Genomic DNA, 17,156 nt, shown 5'->3' on the forward strand with positions numbered 1-17,156 from the left:
CACGTATGGGTGGCAATGGGGAGGAGAGAAAACTGGTAAGTGATTACTTAGCACAATCGCACATTTAAACTCTCGATCGCACGAACAAATGCCGATTAGACTAATTTCGGCACATTCGCATTATAAGACGCAACAACTTTTTTCCCCTGCTTTGGCATGAAGAAAAGTGTGTCTTATGAAGCGAAAAATACGGTACATTTCTTTTTAATGTCTTGAAACTTAGATTCATTTGGCCTCTAAAATGATTTATATTCATACATTTTCTTTACACTTTTTCTATTCATGTGCAAACAAACAAGATGAGAGAACTATATTTACATTTACGTGTGTGCCATCTTCCCAGCATGCTTTCCTCCTAATTACAATCAATGTAATAATGTTTGATCTTGGCTAGTGCTTTTCTTTGATCAGTTCCCTCTCCCCGGGGAGGCAGAGTCCCATTGATTTGCTTCCCTGAAGCTACAATTGAATTAAAATACTTTCTTTTCCAAGTATACCATTGATTTTTGTTTTGGTAGGTCAGGAGTATGGACACAAATGGAATTTGGGTTTTTATTATCCTTTAGTTACACCGCTGTGCTTAGCTTCTGATGAGGGCGATGCTGGGTATCTGATGAAATGTCGACTACACTTTAACCCCTTAAGGATATGGCCTATTTTGGTGTTGAGGACCAAACGATTTTTGGTATTTTTTCATCTCCGTTTTTCAAAAGCCATAACTTTTTTATTTTTCCGTCAACATGACCGTATGAGGGCTTGTTTTTTGTGTGGTGAACTGTAGTTTTTATTGGTACCATTTTTGGGTACATAGACTACATTGTAAAACTTTTATTATTTTTTTATGATCGTAGGGAGAGAAAACGCATCAATTCTGCCATAGATTAGATTTTTGTGGGTTTTTTTTACAGCGTTAATTATGCAGCATAAAGGACACACTACATTTTTTTCTTCGTGTCGGTATGGTTACAACGATACCAAAATTCTTATATTTTTTTTGGGGGGGGGGGTTCCACTTTTCCACAATAGAAACCCTTTTTTTGGAAATTATTTTTTTCTAAACTCACTGCATTCAAAGTGCTATAACTTTTTTTTATTTTTCCATGGACGGAGCTTTATGAGGGCTTATTTTTTGCGAGACAAGCTGTAGCTTTTATTGGTACCATTTTGGGGTGCACACGGTTTTTAGCAATTTTGCCGTGCAGGATAAAAAGCGTTCAATTTATTGTACGTGTCATTACGGACTTGTCGATACTAAATATGTGGGATTTTTTTTAATGCTAATATGAGAAAAAGCATAAAAAAAGGGGGGTTTTTTAAAACTTTTTTTTAACATTTTTATTTTTTGTACTTTATTTTTCTATTTTCTGTGTCTCTCTGAGGGACTTCCATCACTGATGATTGCTACGATAAGGCATGGCAGGACTTCTCTCCTGCCATGCCTTATCACTTATTATAGCGATCACAGGCTATGGCAATACAGGACGCCAGTATCTGGCGTCCTGTTGCCATAGCAACCCACCGGGCTCTCGCGCAACCCGCCGGCTGGAGTCACAGAAGGAGCACGCTCCCTCTGTGAACCCTTCCCCTGCCGCGATCTAACGGCGTGGCGGGGGAAGGGGGGTGGGCGCATCTCCGATGCCCCCTGCTGTTGCAGCGGGAGGCCGGCTACTAGTGACAGCCGTCTCCCACTGCGGGATAGCGCGAGATCTGCTATGATCTCGCGCTATCCCTATGACGTAAGGGAACGTCATTTTGCGGGAAGTACCCTGCTCCCGTGATGTACCCTTACGTCATGGGGCGGGAAGAGGCTAAATACAACCAATTTGAGGCATTCTTCAACAAGTCATCTGTTTTTTTTGTGAAATTATTTTTGTGTTTGCCATGTGTTACTTGGTTGCGCTAAAAAAAAAAAAGTAAAATGTTAAGAAAGTTGTTCAAAAAGATTATGAAATAAAATGAAAGATCCACAAGACCTTTCCGTTTATTATGTAAAAAAAAAAAAAACTATACTAAAAAAAAAAATATTGCCTCGTCTTAAGAGTTTGAACTATTAACATGCAAGTAAGGGAGGTGGCCCACTATTAACACATCATGGTGCATCGTCCTTTAAAAAAAAAAAAAAAAAAAAAGGCACAATTGTCACATGATTTTAGAATATTAAATAGGAAGTGAATAAAAAGACTTATAAGCCCAAGATGGAATCAATAGAAACTACTTCTAGCCTATGTGAGCTGGTGGAAAAGGGAAGTGGGAGGGAGTTTAGCAGCGGCTCTGCTAAACTCCCCCTTCTTTCCTGCTCTCCGGCCCTTGCCGCTGCCTGCAATGGGAGAGGGGGGGAGTTTAGCACACTAGCTGGCCCAAAATCGTGACTATCTGATGCATTGGATTCTAATGCATCAGTTCAGATGGGCGATTTTACGGTGTGTAAAAACTGCCGGCCGGAAAAGATGCGGCGGCCGGCGCGTATGATGCGCATTCTGGCTGGCTGTTTTTACGCTGGCTAGAAAAGTTAGGTCTGGGCCTATCTCTGGCCAGTCCCATAGACTCCTCTGGGAGCATGTGAGAGCTGCTGGAAAAGGAAGGTGAGGGGGTGTTTGGCAGCAGCGCTGCTAAACTCCCTACCCCTTCCCTCCCCCTGTCCACCCCTTGCCACACTAGCTCCCGCCCCATCCCACTCACCCCCCCCCCCCCATTTGCAGGCAGCCAGTAAGGGCGGGAGAGAGTGGGACGTTTAGTGGGACTAAACTCTCTCGCCCCACCAAACGGTATCCTGGGCGCAATCTCGGCCATCTGAATGGGCATTAAAACGGGAGATGCAGCTGTGACTTGGTCACGGCTGCCTCTCATTCACTAGGTTTTCAGCCGCGCTGAGGCTGTGACGTAGCAGACCAAAAAGCACAGCGCCCTTGTGAAGGAGCCCTAAGGGTGCTTTCACACTTGCGCTGGGGATTCTGCTTTCCTGCTCCATTTGAGGAGCAGGAAAAGGGGAATTATTGCGGCCCAAACAGTTCCCTCTCTGGATGGAATTGAACAGCCCCAGGCAATCCCCACCGACTTTAATTAGGTCTGCCCAATTTACGCCCAGCTGACCGGTTTTGGGGCAGAAGAAATAGTGCTGCATGCAGTGAATCTGCAACCGGATCTGCAATGGAACCTTCGGACGGAGGTACCGATGCAGATGTGAAACCTTCCTGAGAATACGCAGCACAAAGCAATTAAAAAAAATAAAAATTGTAAAAAATGTAGTAAAATAGAACAAAAACCTATATAAATTTGGTATTGCTTTAATTGAAGTGACCCACAGGATAAACATAACGTGTGAGTTTGACCACACAGTTAACTTGTAAAAAGAAACCCCAAAAAGTATCCCAACTAATTTGTGCAATTATTTTGTGTGCGGGGTGGAATAGAGGTTTGCTTTTTTCACTACATTATATTATATGGTACAAAGAATGTTGCCAATAAGATATACAATTTGGCCTCAAAATAAATTAAATTGCCCTCTTACGGATTTGTCGACCAGGAAATAATTAGGCTACGTCTCTTGGAAGCCGGGGAAGAAAAAAGGGCAAAAGTTGTTGCCAAAACTGACTGACACCAAGGGAATAATTTGTGGAGTAAGTGTGAAAAGCATTGTATGATGGAACACATTGCTATAGCTCGGCTTCTTTGTAGATGATGCATATTGTGCAAATTCCTGCCATATGCCACTTAATATAAAATAGTGAGTTCCCAGATGGCAGTGATACATGCTGTCGTTTTCTTGTATGGTGGCTTGCTTCTCCTAAAGCCATTACGTACAGTTGCTGGATTATTGTTAATGAACTGATGTCTTAGTGACCCAATCATTCAGGGATCCTGTAAGTTACTTTTACGTATAAGACTAGGCAACGTAGTTTCCCTGTCTCAGCACAATCTAGACAGTAAAACCTAAGACTATATTCACAAGCAACAGTATTGGTGCAGCAGATTGCAAATACATGATGTTTTTGCAATAATGTAACAGTGCTACTTTCACCATTACTGCTGTGTGTGAATATGCCAAAAGTTGGTATTGCTTCTTGTGTAAATATATGCTGTTCTTCACCTGGCTGTTGTGGTCCGCTTTCCTCAATTATCTGTAGTAGTACATTCTGGCATTCACCATAAAATAACACCCTTAAAAAAAACAAAAAAAAACAAAAACAGATGCATTGTGCGCTTCCTCCTTTATGCCTATTGGAATTATATGAATAAGTTGACAAACAAGTGTTACTCATTTTTGTGTCAGTGAGGCATGTACCTACATACTCTACCAATGTCTAATCTCTAAGGGTGGATTCACATGAGTGTGTGTGTACATAGCTGTGAACAATACCGTGCACCCATGTACGTGCACAAACACGCGTGAATGCAGGTCCGTGCCCATTGCCGATTGAAAGCAATGGGCTGCCGGCAACCCCTGCAGTGATTTTAAAATCTCTGCCTGCTGAAAGGGCTGTATCTGATTAGCTGAGCTCTCAGCCAATCACAGGCAGTGCTCAGCCATTCATTGAATTAAAGCTGATAGCTGCCTGTGATTGGTCACAGCGCCTAGCCAATCACAGGCAGCACTTGGCCATTCATTGAATTCAACATGCAACGCACCTGAATTTCCGCAGGAAAGCAGGAGTTAAAAAAGAAAAAAAAATCTACTGCGCATGCACGCCGGACACCAATGATAATGCTGAAGGAGCACCAAAGATCCATAGCAGAGATGGAAGTATCTGTCTGTAGGACTACTATAACATGTATACTCCACATACTGGGACTTTATGGAAGAGTGACCAGGAAAAAAGCTTCAAGAACTATATAAGAAAACATGTTTGGAATTTGCCAAACAGCATGTGGCACACTCCCCGCCACCTGGCAGAAGGTCTCTGGTTTGCTGAGAGTAAGGCTTGGTTCACACAGGGCGGGTTTGCCGCGGAATTTCCCTGCAGAATTTCGCTGTGGCAAATCCGCCCGCAGCCGCTAATTCCGGGATTAGCTAGCCATGTGGACGAGATTTGTCAAAAATGTCTGCCACATGGGGCGGACAATACATTGCGGCAAAGCCGGCATTAGCCGGCGCGGATTCCCGGGACGTAGCATGTCAATCCTTTTTTTTTTTTTCCCGTTGCGGCTAAGTGTCGCAGGTTTTGAAGCTGTGCTTATCCCACGGAAATCTCTCGTTTTTTCTCTGCGACAAAACCGCGAGATTTGCGTGGTGAAACCGTCCTGTGGGAACCCAGCATAAAGCTTTACTTTTTGGGCATCAGGGTCAAAGCTGTGTGTGACACAAACCCAACACTTCCCATTACCATTCCCACAGTGAGGCACGGTGGTGGCAGCATCATGCTGTGGGGATGCTTTTCATTGACAGGGACTGGAAAACTGGTCAGGATTGAAGGCTAGATGAAAACCTGTTTGTCTGCCATAGATTTGAGACTGGGACAGAGGTTCACCTTTCAACAGGACAATGGCCACCATATGCTGCTAAAACTACACTGGAGGGGTCTAAGGGGAAACATGGAAATGTTTTGAAATGGTGTACTCAAAGCCCAGACCTATTGTACATCCGTGGCAGGACTTGAAGACCGCTGTACACCTACACAACCCAACTAACTTGAAGCAGTTATGCCTGGAAGACTGGGCAAAAATCTCAGTGTATTGCCAAGCTAATCGAGACCTACTCCAGAAGGCCTTGCATCTGTAACTGCTGCAGAAGGTGGCTCCACCGGGTATTGACTTTTAAGGTGCAAATAATTACACAAAGTTCTGGGTTTTTTTTGGGGGGGGGGGGGTCACACTAGAGTATTTTGGCTCTTCAAAGTGATTGGCATGTCCTGTAAATCAGCTAGTACAAATCCCCAAAAATCCATTTTAATTCCAGGTCATACTGCAACAAAACAGGAAAAAAAAAGAGAGGGGAGAATACTTGTGCAAGGCATGGTAAATCATCTATACAAAAATTACCTTGGAATATTCTTTTTCATATTCCAAAAAGTCTTCCAGATATTAAATACACAAGTATGTTTCCTCCCATTACTAATTTACTGTTAATTTAATACACGTTGACATGATAATTTAAGTGCGATCATTGGAAATTATTACTTTACATTAACTCTTAGCAATGGCTCCAGCATAGTTAACAGCCTATATAGCGTTAATATTTTTATGTGGTACTTGGCACCCAAACATGTTGAAAGTAGCACGGACACCTCCTTTCTGCTTCAGTAAAATTCACAGTATTTCATTAAAAAGATTGACATACATACAAAATGTTGTACATGTTAATTTCATATTTTCCTATTAGATGGAAAAGAATTAAATTAGCAAATATGCAATTAAATGCCCTGCATGTTCTAGTAAATGAGCAGGTGCTGGCAATCTGTGGGCTGCATATGACCTGTTAATCACACCTAGCAGAGCCAAGATATACGGCATATTTAAAATTTACATTAAAATAGGGCTTTTAATACGTTCTAGAAATAAAAAATATGCCAGGCTATTCAGTGGCACTTCTCAAGAATGCCATATGCAAAGTTGCAACTGTACTTTAATAAAAAATAGAATATTATAATATAAATTAATTTCCTAAGTAGAGAAACCAATCCAGAACGATGGAAAATTCAGAATCTACTTTGGAAATGCTGCTGTATTTCTTAGTCTTAATTGGAGAACAGCAACGAAGGCCCAAAGTATTCAAAATAATGATGTTTTGGAAGGTGGCGTGCATAAAAATGCTTAATTTTTGTACTATTGTGCTTGACTGTGATAACGGGACAGTTTAGGGATATTTATCTGTTCTATATTCAAATCTTGCCTGTTAATTATTTTAAAAAAAATGTTTTAACTTGAAAGACTTTTTACAGCAGAATAGAGATCTACCTGTGGACTGCAAGCAGGAATACAGCATGTGGCACATGGAGGACCCTGCTGCAATTTTTCTGTATACCCCTTTGCCTCAGTGGCCTGTATTACTGGGATGCGGCCACTGTTACTTTTTTTACCCTTTGTACTACAGCGATGCCACCTTCATAACTGTGCAATATGTCTCCACCGGAAGCTAAGGGTTGGCCGGGCTCAGCTAGAGTTACCGCCCAGGTCGCGCCCCCAGGTAACTATTGGCTATCCTTCACACACCTGAAGATGGCTGAACGCACCAGGCACTGAGGGGGCGGGGCTGCCCGTCAGTCAAGTGCTCTGAGTGCGATCCTGCCGGTGGAGACGTCAGAGGGAGCCAGTAGCGCTATCCTGCACAAACCTGAAGGCATCCGAACGCACCAGGCGCTGAGGGGAGGCAGGGCTGGCTGTAACTTGGGTGCTGTGAGTGCGATCCTCCCATTGGAGATGGCAGAGAGGGCCAGCAGCAGAGAGCACGAGGCGCCAAGTTAAAGTGCTGAGGGGGCAGGACAGCACCAGAGAGCAGGAGCATGCATGAGCCGACAAGTAACAGCGCTGGCCGTGGCCGGGGCTGGCCATCACTTAACATGGGACAGCAACAGACAGCAGGAACCTGCATGAGCCGGCAAGTAGCAGCGCTGGGGTGGCCGGACGTCACTGGAGATGGAACAGCAGTGGAGAGCAGGAGCCTGGGTGGCATCATGTGCTTGTAGAGACGGTCCGGCGTGTCAGCAGCAGAAAACAGGAGCCTGCAATTTAGTCAATTGGCATTTTGGGGTGTGACCGCGGCGTTACTGCTACCTCAGCCCAGCCAACCCCTAGCTTCCGGTGTTGACATATTGTGCTAATACCCATAACTGCATTGTTCCTCCTCTCTGCCCTGTGCCAGTGTGTAGATTTGCCATCCGTGACCAGCACTAGTCTCTCTTTGCCTCACTAGCTCTTTCAATAGAGGGGGTTGGTAACATGCACATTGGAATCACAAACCTGTGAGGACACCGGTTCCCTCTTCTGCACAATGCTATAACTTAGGATCTCCAAGCCTCCAAACAACAAGATGTATACAAAAAGAGATACTAGCCCCATAGATAAAATTCCAGTTTCTATATTGAAAAGGTGTTATATTGATGGCGCAGCAACCAGCTTAAGGCCCTTTTACATTGCACAATTATTGTGCTAACTGCCTGATACAATAATTATGCACGGTCAATGCATGCAGTGAAAGAAAGATTAGCGATAAATCACTGATCAGATCTTTCATGCAAACCATAAAATCATTGTTGGTTTGCCGCTGCATCAGCCCGTGTAAGCCTATAACCTATGATCGACTGCCGGGTTACTGTGAATGGAGGCAGACGGGCCGGAATGATCCTCGGACCACCCTGCCTCCATTCACTGAGCAATGCCCGTTGAATGGAGGCATCGAATTATCACAGAGATGTCTGTGGTGCCTCTACGCTGTACAGTGTAAAAGGCACTAAATTCATACGTAACTTTACAACCCCATGTGAAGACGACTACCGTAGATTGCTGTCCTGTTCATTAGGGGTGTATCTTGGTTGATGTGTTTCAATCTGGAATGCGCCATTGCTCCTCATTCATAGATCTTATTTTCAGTCAGTTGTTGATAATTGTGCTCACAATATTTGCAAAGCACTTTTTTAGACAATTCTTGCCAGAGGTAAAGTCCTGTAATCTTCATTTTGTGCAATATCTTATTTTGTTGAGAGATGGCACTTCAGTTAGAGGCCCAAATCCTAAGTTCCTACTGCTGAAAATTTTGATGACAACACTTTCCTTCCTGTTTCCTGGTGTACTGTTGTACCTGGTTCATGTAGTACCGGCTATGTATGTATCTACGGAGACCTCTATGTATTTGGTAACACTAGGTTAACACCACATTTAGACATTGTGCCCAAGACCTAGCCAACTGCGTACCAATACAGTTGTATACTTCTGCCATTGGACACCCATTATAAAAAAAAAAAAAGGTTAAAAAAAATTACCCAGCAGCCACTCTCCGGCCTCCATGTAGGCTGCTGGGCACTTGTCAAGCCGGCAGAGCATCTTACTAGTGACAGGGATTGAAATTCCCTGCCTTCAGCAAGAGATTGCACTGAGTGACAGCCCACTCAGCCAATCGCAGCCAGCACTGGATGCTCCAATCACAGCCATTCATCCACGAATGGTTAAGATTGGAACAATCCATTAATAGCTGTGATTGGACAGTGAGGTCACGGGGGCCAGCAGCAAAACTAGAAGCAGGCAACGAAAGTAGAGGTGAAATTTTGCGTTGAAGAATCGGCAAAACTAGAAACTGGCGAAAGAAGAAGGCAACGAAAGTAGAGGTATGACTGACACGCCAACCAAAAACATTCTAGAGTCATAGGTCTGACCCATAGAATCTGAGCACATTACATATACATCCTCAGCGAACATTTCCTAATCTTATATGATAAAAGTTAGTGTGATGCTAGCCAAACATGACCCCCCAGCTCTCTGACAACCCTACATCTCACAGCAGTTTTGGACTCTGGTGATATCTTCGTCATAATCCTGCTTTATCCTTTTAAGCCTGTAGCTTCCAGAAATAATATCTCAGCATAAAGCTGATATTAAAAGGATTGTACCAGAATCTCAAGTTATTCCTTATTCACAGGGGGCCTCATTGCTGAGAATCACGTCAATCTCAAGAATGGGACCCCCCTGTTCCCTGTCATGTTCACTGTGGGGGTTGCTTCTTCCCGTTCAGTGACAATACAGAAAAAGGAAACCTAGCCACACACGGACGGTCAGCGCCCCATTCCTTTCAATGGAACTGATGGAAATAGCCAAGCAGGTGTTGCTTGCGTATCTCGGAAGTACTATTGGAAATGAATAGAGCACTGGTGCGCTTACATGACCAGCACTTTATTCAGTCTCCTCCCTGTGAGGGGGGGGGGGGGGCAGTAACCTTGCAGTGAGGAGGACAGGGTACATGGAACTCCCTTTTTTCAGATCTGTGCAGGTCTCGACAGTGAAACCCCCACCGATCAGCAAGTTATCCCCTATCCTGTGGATAGAGGATAACTTCAAATTCTGTCTTATAGAGCATTAAAGGTGTTTTCCCATTAAAGGTATTTAATCCCTATCCATAGATGGGGGGATAAGTGTCTTTTGCTGAGGTCCGACCTCTGGAACCCACAGCAATGTACCTATCAGCTCACCCTAATGTGCAGGCTGGATCATCTTTCCATTCACTTCTGTGGTACAGGAGGAGATGGATGTGCTCAGCAATCTCCGTCCATCTCATAGAAGTAAATGGAGTTCTGGTCAAGCAACCACCTTGTGTTTTTTATACTAAAGGGAAAAGTTCTGTTGAAATGTATTCATTCATTGCAGTCACATTTTTGTATTTGCGGTTAATACAACTTATTTTTGTAGCATTTGAATACACCCAAACTTCTGTTATGGGCAATGTCTCTTAAAGCAAAACCTGGTGTTGCGGTGGTTTTGGGATATGTTCCTTTCTAGTAATCTGGTTCAGGTCTTGTATTTGGTTCTCTATCTTCTGATCTTGTGGGAGTAGTTTTAGGTGAGACTTGCTTGGTTCCACCTGTGCGTAATTTAGAAGGACTATTTAACTTGGCCTTGCACTTAGCTACTTGCTATTTAATTCAGTTTTCCTCTGACTGTGGTAGAAGTCAGAGGTTGGTGCTGGATCTAATGTTTTTCTGATTCTTCACAAAGCTAAGTACTAAAGTTACTATTGGTGATATCTTATTCTCTGTGGTTTTCTCCTCTCCCACGTATGGTCTGCTTGTGGCTTAGGTACGTGGTTAGGTTCGCCCTTGTTAGGGTGGGCGATCTGCGTATATGTAGGTCCCTTCCCTGGGTAAAGGGTTTATAGGGACAGTGTTTTCTTGGTGTCTGTTTTGTTCATTGTTTACCACTGTTTTGTGTGCAGTTGCAGTCTGTTTAAGAGCCTGTGAGTCTTTCAGGTTTTAAAATCCAGCACGTCCTGATTGGACATGACACATTGAAAATGGCTTTGTTGCTGGAAAGAAGAGGACAGGACAACTTTAGTCAAATGGTTAGCATTGTTGGCTTGCAGCACCAGGGTTCTCGGTTTGAGTCAGACCAAGAACTTCATTGGCATGGAGGTTCTAAGTTCTCTTTGTACTTGTGTGGGTTTCCTCTGGTTTCTTCCCACACTCCAAGAATATACTGAAGTTAATTGGTTTCCTTTTGAAATTGACCCTAATGAGTATTGGGGGATGAGCACTTATATGGCAGCCACTGACTTCCCCGCTCCACAACTCCCATATAACTGGAATTTCCAAACTTCTGGTGAGTCCCCTTGTGTGAGACAAGCACATTACAGATGTTTGTGTTAACAAGTCAATGTAACAGTCTTACTTTTAGCCTTTTCTTTTTCAGAATTTTTCCGATTTCTACCTTTCTATTTGTCTGTTCATTGTTATATATTTGGAAGCTTTTAATCAGTAATGTCCATCTTTACTTAAATGAAATGTCTTAATGAACATCAGTTTATTACTTAGCATTATGTTTATTTAGCTTTCCAGGAATAAAATGCATTGCTAACTTTTCTTTTTCCAGATTACTCCTCCGGCAATTTGCTGCAATGTACCCAGTAATACTAGTGAGATGTTAGTAGCATTCAGCACCCATGCTCGGCATATACTGTAATTGCTAACCTGAGCATCATGAGCTACAGAGCATTGTTTTATAATCCTTCAAATGCGATGATATGTCAAATGAAAGTGCAAAGTAGCAGGAAGTGTTCATTAGCTGAACAGGCCTGATGGCCGCAGCGAGTGGAGCCTTGCACAGGAAAACACTGCTAACTCATTTTTAAGTTCCACTCTATAGGAGCTCCTAGCAAAAAGCTGCTTCCTTAATGTGCTCTTGTGATAATAAGGTCGGAGATCATAACGGTCCTTTCATCATAGTCATTTCCAGCTCTTGCGATTGCCTGCATGGGCATAAGATCAAAGTGGATGGGTACAAAACAGGAGAAAGATTGCTATCTGATTCACTAATGGGAGCTTTCATCTTGTTGAGATGTATCAGTGCCACTTTACCAAGACATACTAGAAATTCTGCCGTATTGGAGTCCTATTAGGTATGATAGTACTTCTGTCATACTGTTCCATGCCCTTAACTTGTATGCTGATGCTCCTATAAAACACTTTTCATTTTGTTATACTTGCATTATGTAATTACAGAATTGATAAATTTAACTCCTGTCATTGGTGAAATTAAATTCAATGTCCAAATGCTAGATATATAAATGGCCACATATTTGCAACACATGTTGTGAACAATTCTGGTAACAAGAGGTATTACTAGTTTAATCCAGAAGAGCAGTTTTATCAGACAGTGTCTTCTGATATCTTGAAGGCTATGCAGTCCACTCATTCTAGTTAGTGAGTTTAGTTGCTCCTGTCACAGCACATAAACTGTTTAGTTTCAGAATGCAGTAAGTGTATGTATTTCTATCTTGATTGGACTATTGAACCTTACATAGAAACTAAAACCTATGCTGTGTATAGCCGGAATTAAAGATTATAAAATAATGGGAGTCAACAGAAAGCTAGTGTAATACTAAACTATGTTAACTGAAAGACACACAAAACCAGCAGAAATAGTTTCTAATGAGATAAGAATACCCTGACTGCAGCTATTTTCTGGTCTAGACGAGCCTTAAGAGCTTTGAGACTGTTTTATAGATGTCAAAAAGCCTTATGATCAATAATCTTTGTAATCTTTGTAATAGTAACCTTTGTATGATAACACCCTGTCTCTTTCTGAACTTATGATGTCTTTAATCAAACAGAATTCTCCTGGGTTCTCATGAGAAAAGTCATTGTATAGCACAAAGTGCTTCACGTTATTCATGGATATTGCTAGCAATCTTATCATCACAGGCTTACATATTTACCAATTTGGCACCTGGCAACGAGGTCATCATATCAGTACCAGTGTGGTCCGATAACACTCCCATCACACAATCTAGGATACATTTAGGTCCCAATCTGTAACCCTGATTTCCTATGCCTTCATCCGTGCTTGGGAAAAGTAGCTGAGTTGAGAATTTCCTTATACTTTTTGCCAGACTATTTGGTCTTCGGCTTACTGATTTCGGTTTGTGCTGAATACATATAATCGGCTGGAAATAGTGATGGCATGATGAGAAACTTCAGTTTTGCTGCTTAAAGGGATTCTGTCATCATTTTTTCTATCTTAAGCCACCACAATAGCGGATTGGAACACATTTAACACGCTTGACATAGGTGTGTAAATGCCAGTAGAATGTGCTTTAATGTATAAACCTACTTTTATTTCATGGCGCCTTGTATGCCAATTGACCCGTCTTGAGTCATGAAGGCGGGTCGCTAAAGCCCGGAGTCCTGCTGTCCTCAAATTATGCATGCCCCCTCCACTGCTTGGTTAGATTTTAAAGCGGGCCTGGGGGGCTTTCTTTAAGGAAATACTGTAATGTTAGGGCCCTTTTACACAAAGCTATCATTCAAAAAATCATTGAATCATGCGAATTTGAACAATATCTTTCAGTGTAAACACAGCCATAGAATTGAATGACGAATGAGAAGTCATTTGCTACTACTTCATTTGTTACAGGCATAAAAATTGCTCATTTTTGTGTGTGAACCCCGATCGTTTAGTGGTTCATAGTCACTGGTACAGCGAATGTAATTGGCTTCTAGCTCTTGGTAGGTTTTGCTGTGGATCAACACTTCAGAATAATAGACTGAACTAGAGGGACTTGTGAAGTAGAAATAACGTGGGGCAACAACAGTTCAGTTCTAAAGAGGTAGGCAAGTCATGCTCACAAAGTGTAATTGCCAAGAACAGGACTGTCTCCAGCATTGTTGGCCCTTGGACAATAGTCTTATGGACCCACTTTACTTCAAGGGTTTGGTACTGACCCCTTTACATTACACTGTGCTTTCCCTTGTTAATTGTCTGCATGTTTCCTTTATGTACCTGCGATCCTGTACTGTCCCTCTATGCCCGATCTCTGGAAGAGAAAGCGTTGTCAGGGGTTGTGGCGGCAGAGCGGGGCGTCAAATGCTGCCATGGAAGCGGTGCTTACAGTTACCAAAGAGTAGCACTATGTAAAGAACAAATCTTATGACTGTGCTGTTATTGAACAAAATGCAGTGTACCAAGGACAACATTGGTAATACTACAATGCAAGGGATGAGTAATACCGCTACAGCATGACCACATATTAACACCGCACAGTAACTCAATAAAAACTACTATCCTATGATCAATATTACAGTGACCATATAATAGTAGATACCAACTTTACACAGGCGCTCTGTAGACTGTTTGAGAACTATGATAAATTACTTAGTGTGGAATATCCTTCTGGCTGGCTCAAAAGCAGGTGTTCCCGCCTCTCTGGCTCTACCCCGTTTGATGGGTGAGCTGCCCATAAACAGACATAGTATCTGTTTTGGCTTTGCTTGGGGACTTATCTGGGATTCTCCAGCTCCCCAGTGGGCAAATCTGAACCTTGGTGTGGGTAGCAGTGGGCCCGCGGAGTGCTGTGCCCTCTGGCATCTGCCCAGTTTCGTTGGGTACAGATGTCGACCCTAGGCATAGCATACAAGATCATACACTTGTCTATTGTTTGTTTTCATTTGCAACACAGATTGCAAACTGGATTTGGGGCAAAAACTGCAAAGTGCCTTATGTCCTAAACTTCATGGCTGAGAAGCGAAATACAAACCATGCAAAAAGCAAGTTTTCAAACTATGTGGTCCACAAACACCCTAACCCTCAACTTCTGGGGTCGTGAAAGTGATGGTCCATTAAATGTGTGGATTGCATGCAAGATGAACACATCCTATACAAAAGTGTATCCCCAACTGTTTAGAGGAGTTCTCCACTTTGGAAATCTCCACGTTAGAAGGGTCCTTTGTTAATAAGCTGAGTACAAAATGTCTCCCTCTTGGGGATTTCACAATTAGCTGTACTCTGTGGAAAAGCTTGTAGTAAACGTTAAATTTCCCCGCCGCACCATGACAAGGGAAACAAAGGATTACACCTTAATTTATTAAATTAGTGGGTTGTCTCTGTAATGCAGGACAGTTGTTCTAGAGCGAGAGATCCTCTTTGTAACCACTCTTCATTCTGGACAAGGATTGAGAATCCTGAGCAGGGGAACCCCTCTATTGACTCAGGACTCCCTAACAGGGTATATAAAACGCGGTTGTTTGTTCTAAACTGGGCAACCTATTCACTTCTGGTGGAAGAGGAGTAATGACTGGTCTAGGGCTGTTTTTACAGCTTTGGTTGAGACCTTTTTTGTCCAAGTAAAAGGAATTCTTAATGCTACTGCGCACAATGAATACCTTTTGCTTTATGTGGTGATTTGGGATTATTGGCTCACGCAACAGGTAGACACCAGCAGAGGCATAAGTCCAATTTCTCGTATGTATTTATACTTCCAAGGTAACATCAGCTTGCTTCAGCAACAGATCTCAGAAATGTCATTAAATGTTCTTCATTCAGGCTTTTAGAAATAGAAATTCAACAGTGGTTCTCACCCAGCGTTCCACACAGCACAAGATTTGGCTCAGTCTGTCTCTCTCTGGATCTCTCTGACCACATGTGTATATACATCTCTCACACCCTCCTTTTATAATGCCTTGATTCCTTGGTCCAGGTGAGAGACCTGGACTGGAGTCTAGGAGTAACACTCCCAAATTCCAGTCCAGAATTACATCACTGAAGCCAGTTATCTCTGGGATACATACATCCCATCCACAATGTCTTCCCTTACATGGCTACAATTAATGAAGCCCTTCCTCAGTAATGTTCTTTTCTTGAAATGGTTGTGAATTCTTGCAGCCATGCTCCAAAATCTAGTGTTATAAAATCCTCTCCACTTTTTTTTACCTATATTACAAGCGTTATCCAGGACTGAGATATTGAAGACCTATGTTTTAGACAGGTTAGGAATATGAGGTCATGCATGCCAACTCCTGGCACCCCTGCAGGTCAGCTGTCTGAATGAACCATGGTGCTCAGTTGGGCATTGTGACCTCTGTATTGTTTACCTGGCACATTTTGTAGCTGCTGTGTGTCTGGTAATACAGATCAAACCGATTCACTTAGGTGGAACGGGGTAAGGCTACGTAACCAATGACCGTGACATTAAAGGCTGAAGAAGGGGTCCACTGTGCTCTTCTCAGCACAGAGGTACTGTCAAACAGCTGATCATGGGGGTACTGGTAGTCTAACCCAAACCCATCTGTTGTTGATGACCTATCCTATACTTAGGTTATCAGTATCTAAGTGTGGATGAAGGTGATGCTGTGGTATGTACATACGTTTGGTCATATAGTGATAATGTAATAGAGCTCAATTGTGAAGAATTCTTTAACATTGTTACAATACAGATAGTTGTGCCACTGATCCATGCTTGCACCATATATGAAAAACTATGATTTTAAACTTTGCTACCAGCTAGTTTTATAGAAGCCTTCTTAGAACTAATTTTTTGAGCACTGTGCATGTTGAGTTCTTTTATGGTGCATTTGCAACTTTTTACATTATTCTAATGTATTTTTTTTATTCCTGATGCAGGTGATGGCTGAGGTGGAGGGGCAGCAGAAGAATCTGGTACATGCAATTGAATCCCTTTCAGGCTCTGGCCCTCTCTCTGCCTTGGATCAGGATTTACTCCTCCTGAAAGCTACCTCTGCTGCCGCCCTCAGCTGCCTTGGGGAATGCCTCCACTTACTACAGCAGAGTGTTTATCAAGCGGGACAGAACAACAAGCCGGTGTTATCAGGTTAGAGTTTCTAACACTTGGAGCAAGCAGAGTGGTTTTAGATTTAAAGGGATCCTGCCACCACCATCTCACCCTAAGAGCTTATTCCTACGAGCCTTTATCGGCCGGCTGATATATGCTTCCATCTATGCAGTCCCCCATTCCCTCTCGCTCACCGCCTCTATGCTTCTCTCCTCCACTCCTGCATTTGCAATGGGAGGGGGCAGAACTAAGCTTAGCTCTGTTCTGCCCACTCCCATTGCTGGCTATGGACAAGGGGAGGGGGCGGAACCTTAGCTCTGCCCCCGTACCACCCACTCTCATTGAAAACCGCTCGGAGGAGAGGGAGAGAAGCAGAGAGCCGATGAGTGGGATGGGCAGCGTATATCATCCGGGCGTAAAAACCCGTCCGATATACGCACGTCTAAATAAACCCTAA

At 43.0% G+C, this 17,156-nt stretch overlaps 1 protein-coding gene across 1 annotated transcript in view; it reads left to right on the forward strand.

The window, feature by feature from the left end:
- The window catches only part of OSBPL10 (oxysterol binding protein like 10), a 361,435-nt gene that overhangs the window by 205,823 nt on the left and 138,456 nt on the right, over positions 1-17,156 (forward strand). Inside the window, exon 5 of the mRNA XM_066584791.1 lies at positions 16,531-16,738. Coding sequence (XP_066440888.1) covers positions 16,531-16,738 — 208 coding nt within the window. The remainder of the gene's footprint in view (positions 1-16,530; positions 16,739-17,156) is intronic.

Source organism: Eleutherodactylus coqui, chromosome 12, assembly GCF_035609145.1.
Source record: "Eleutherodactylus coqui strain aEleCoq1 chromosome 12, aEleCoq1.hap1, whole genome shotgun sequence".
NCBI lineage: Eukaryota > Metazoa > Chordata > Amphibia > Anura > Eleutherodactylidae > Eleutherodactylus > Eleutherodactylus coqui.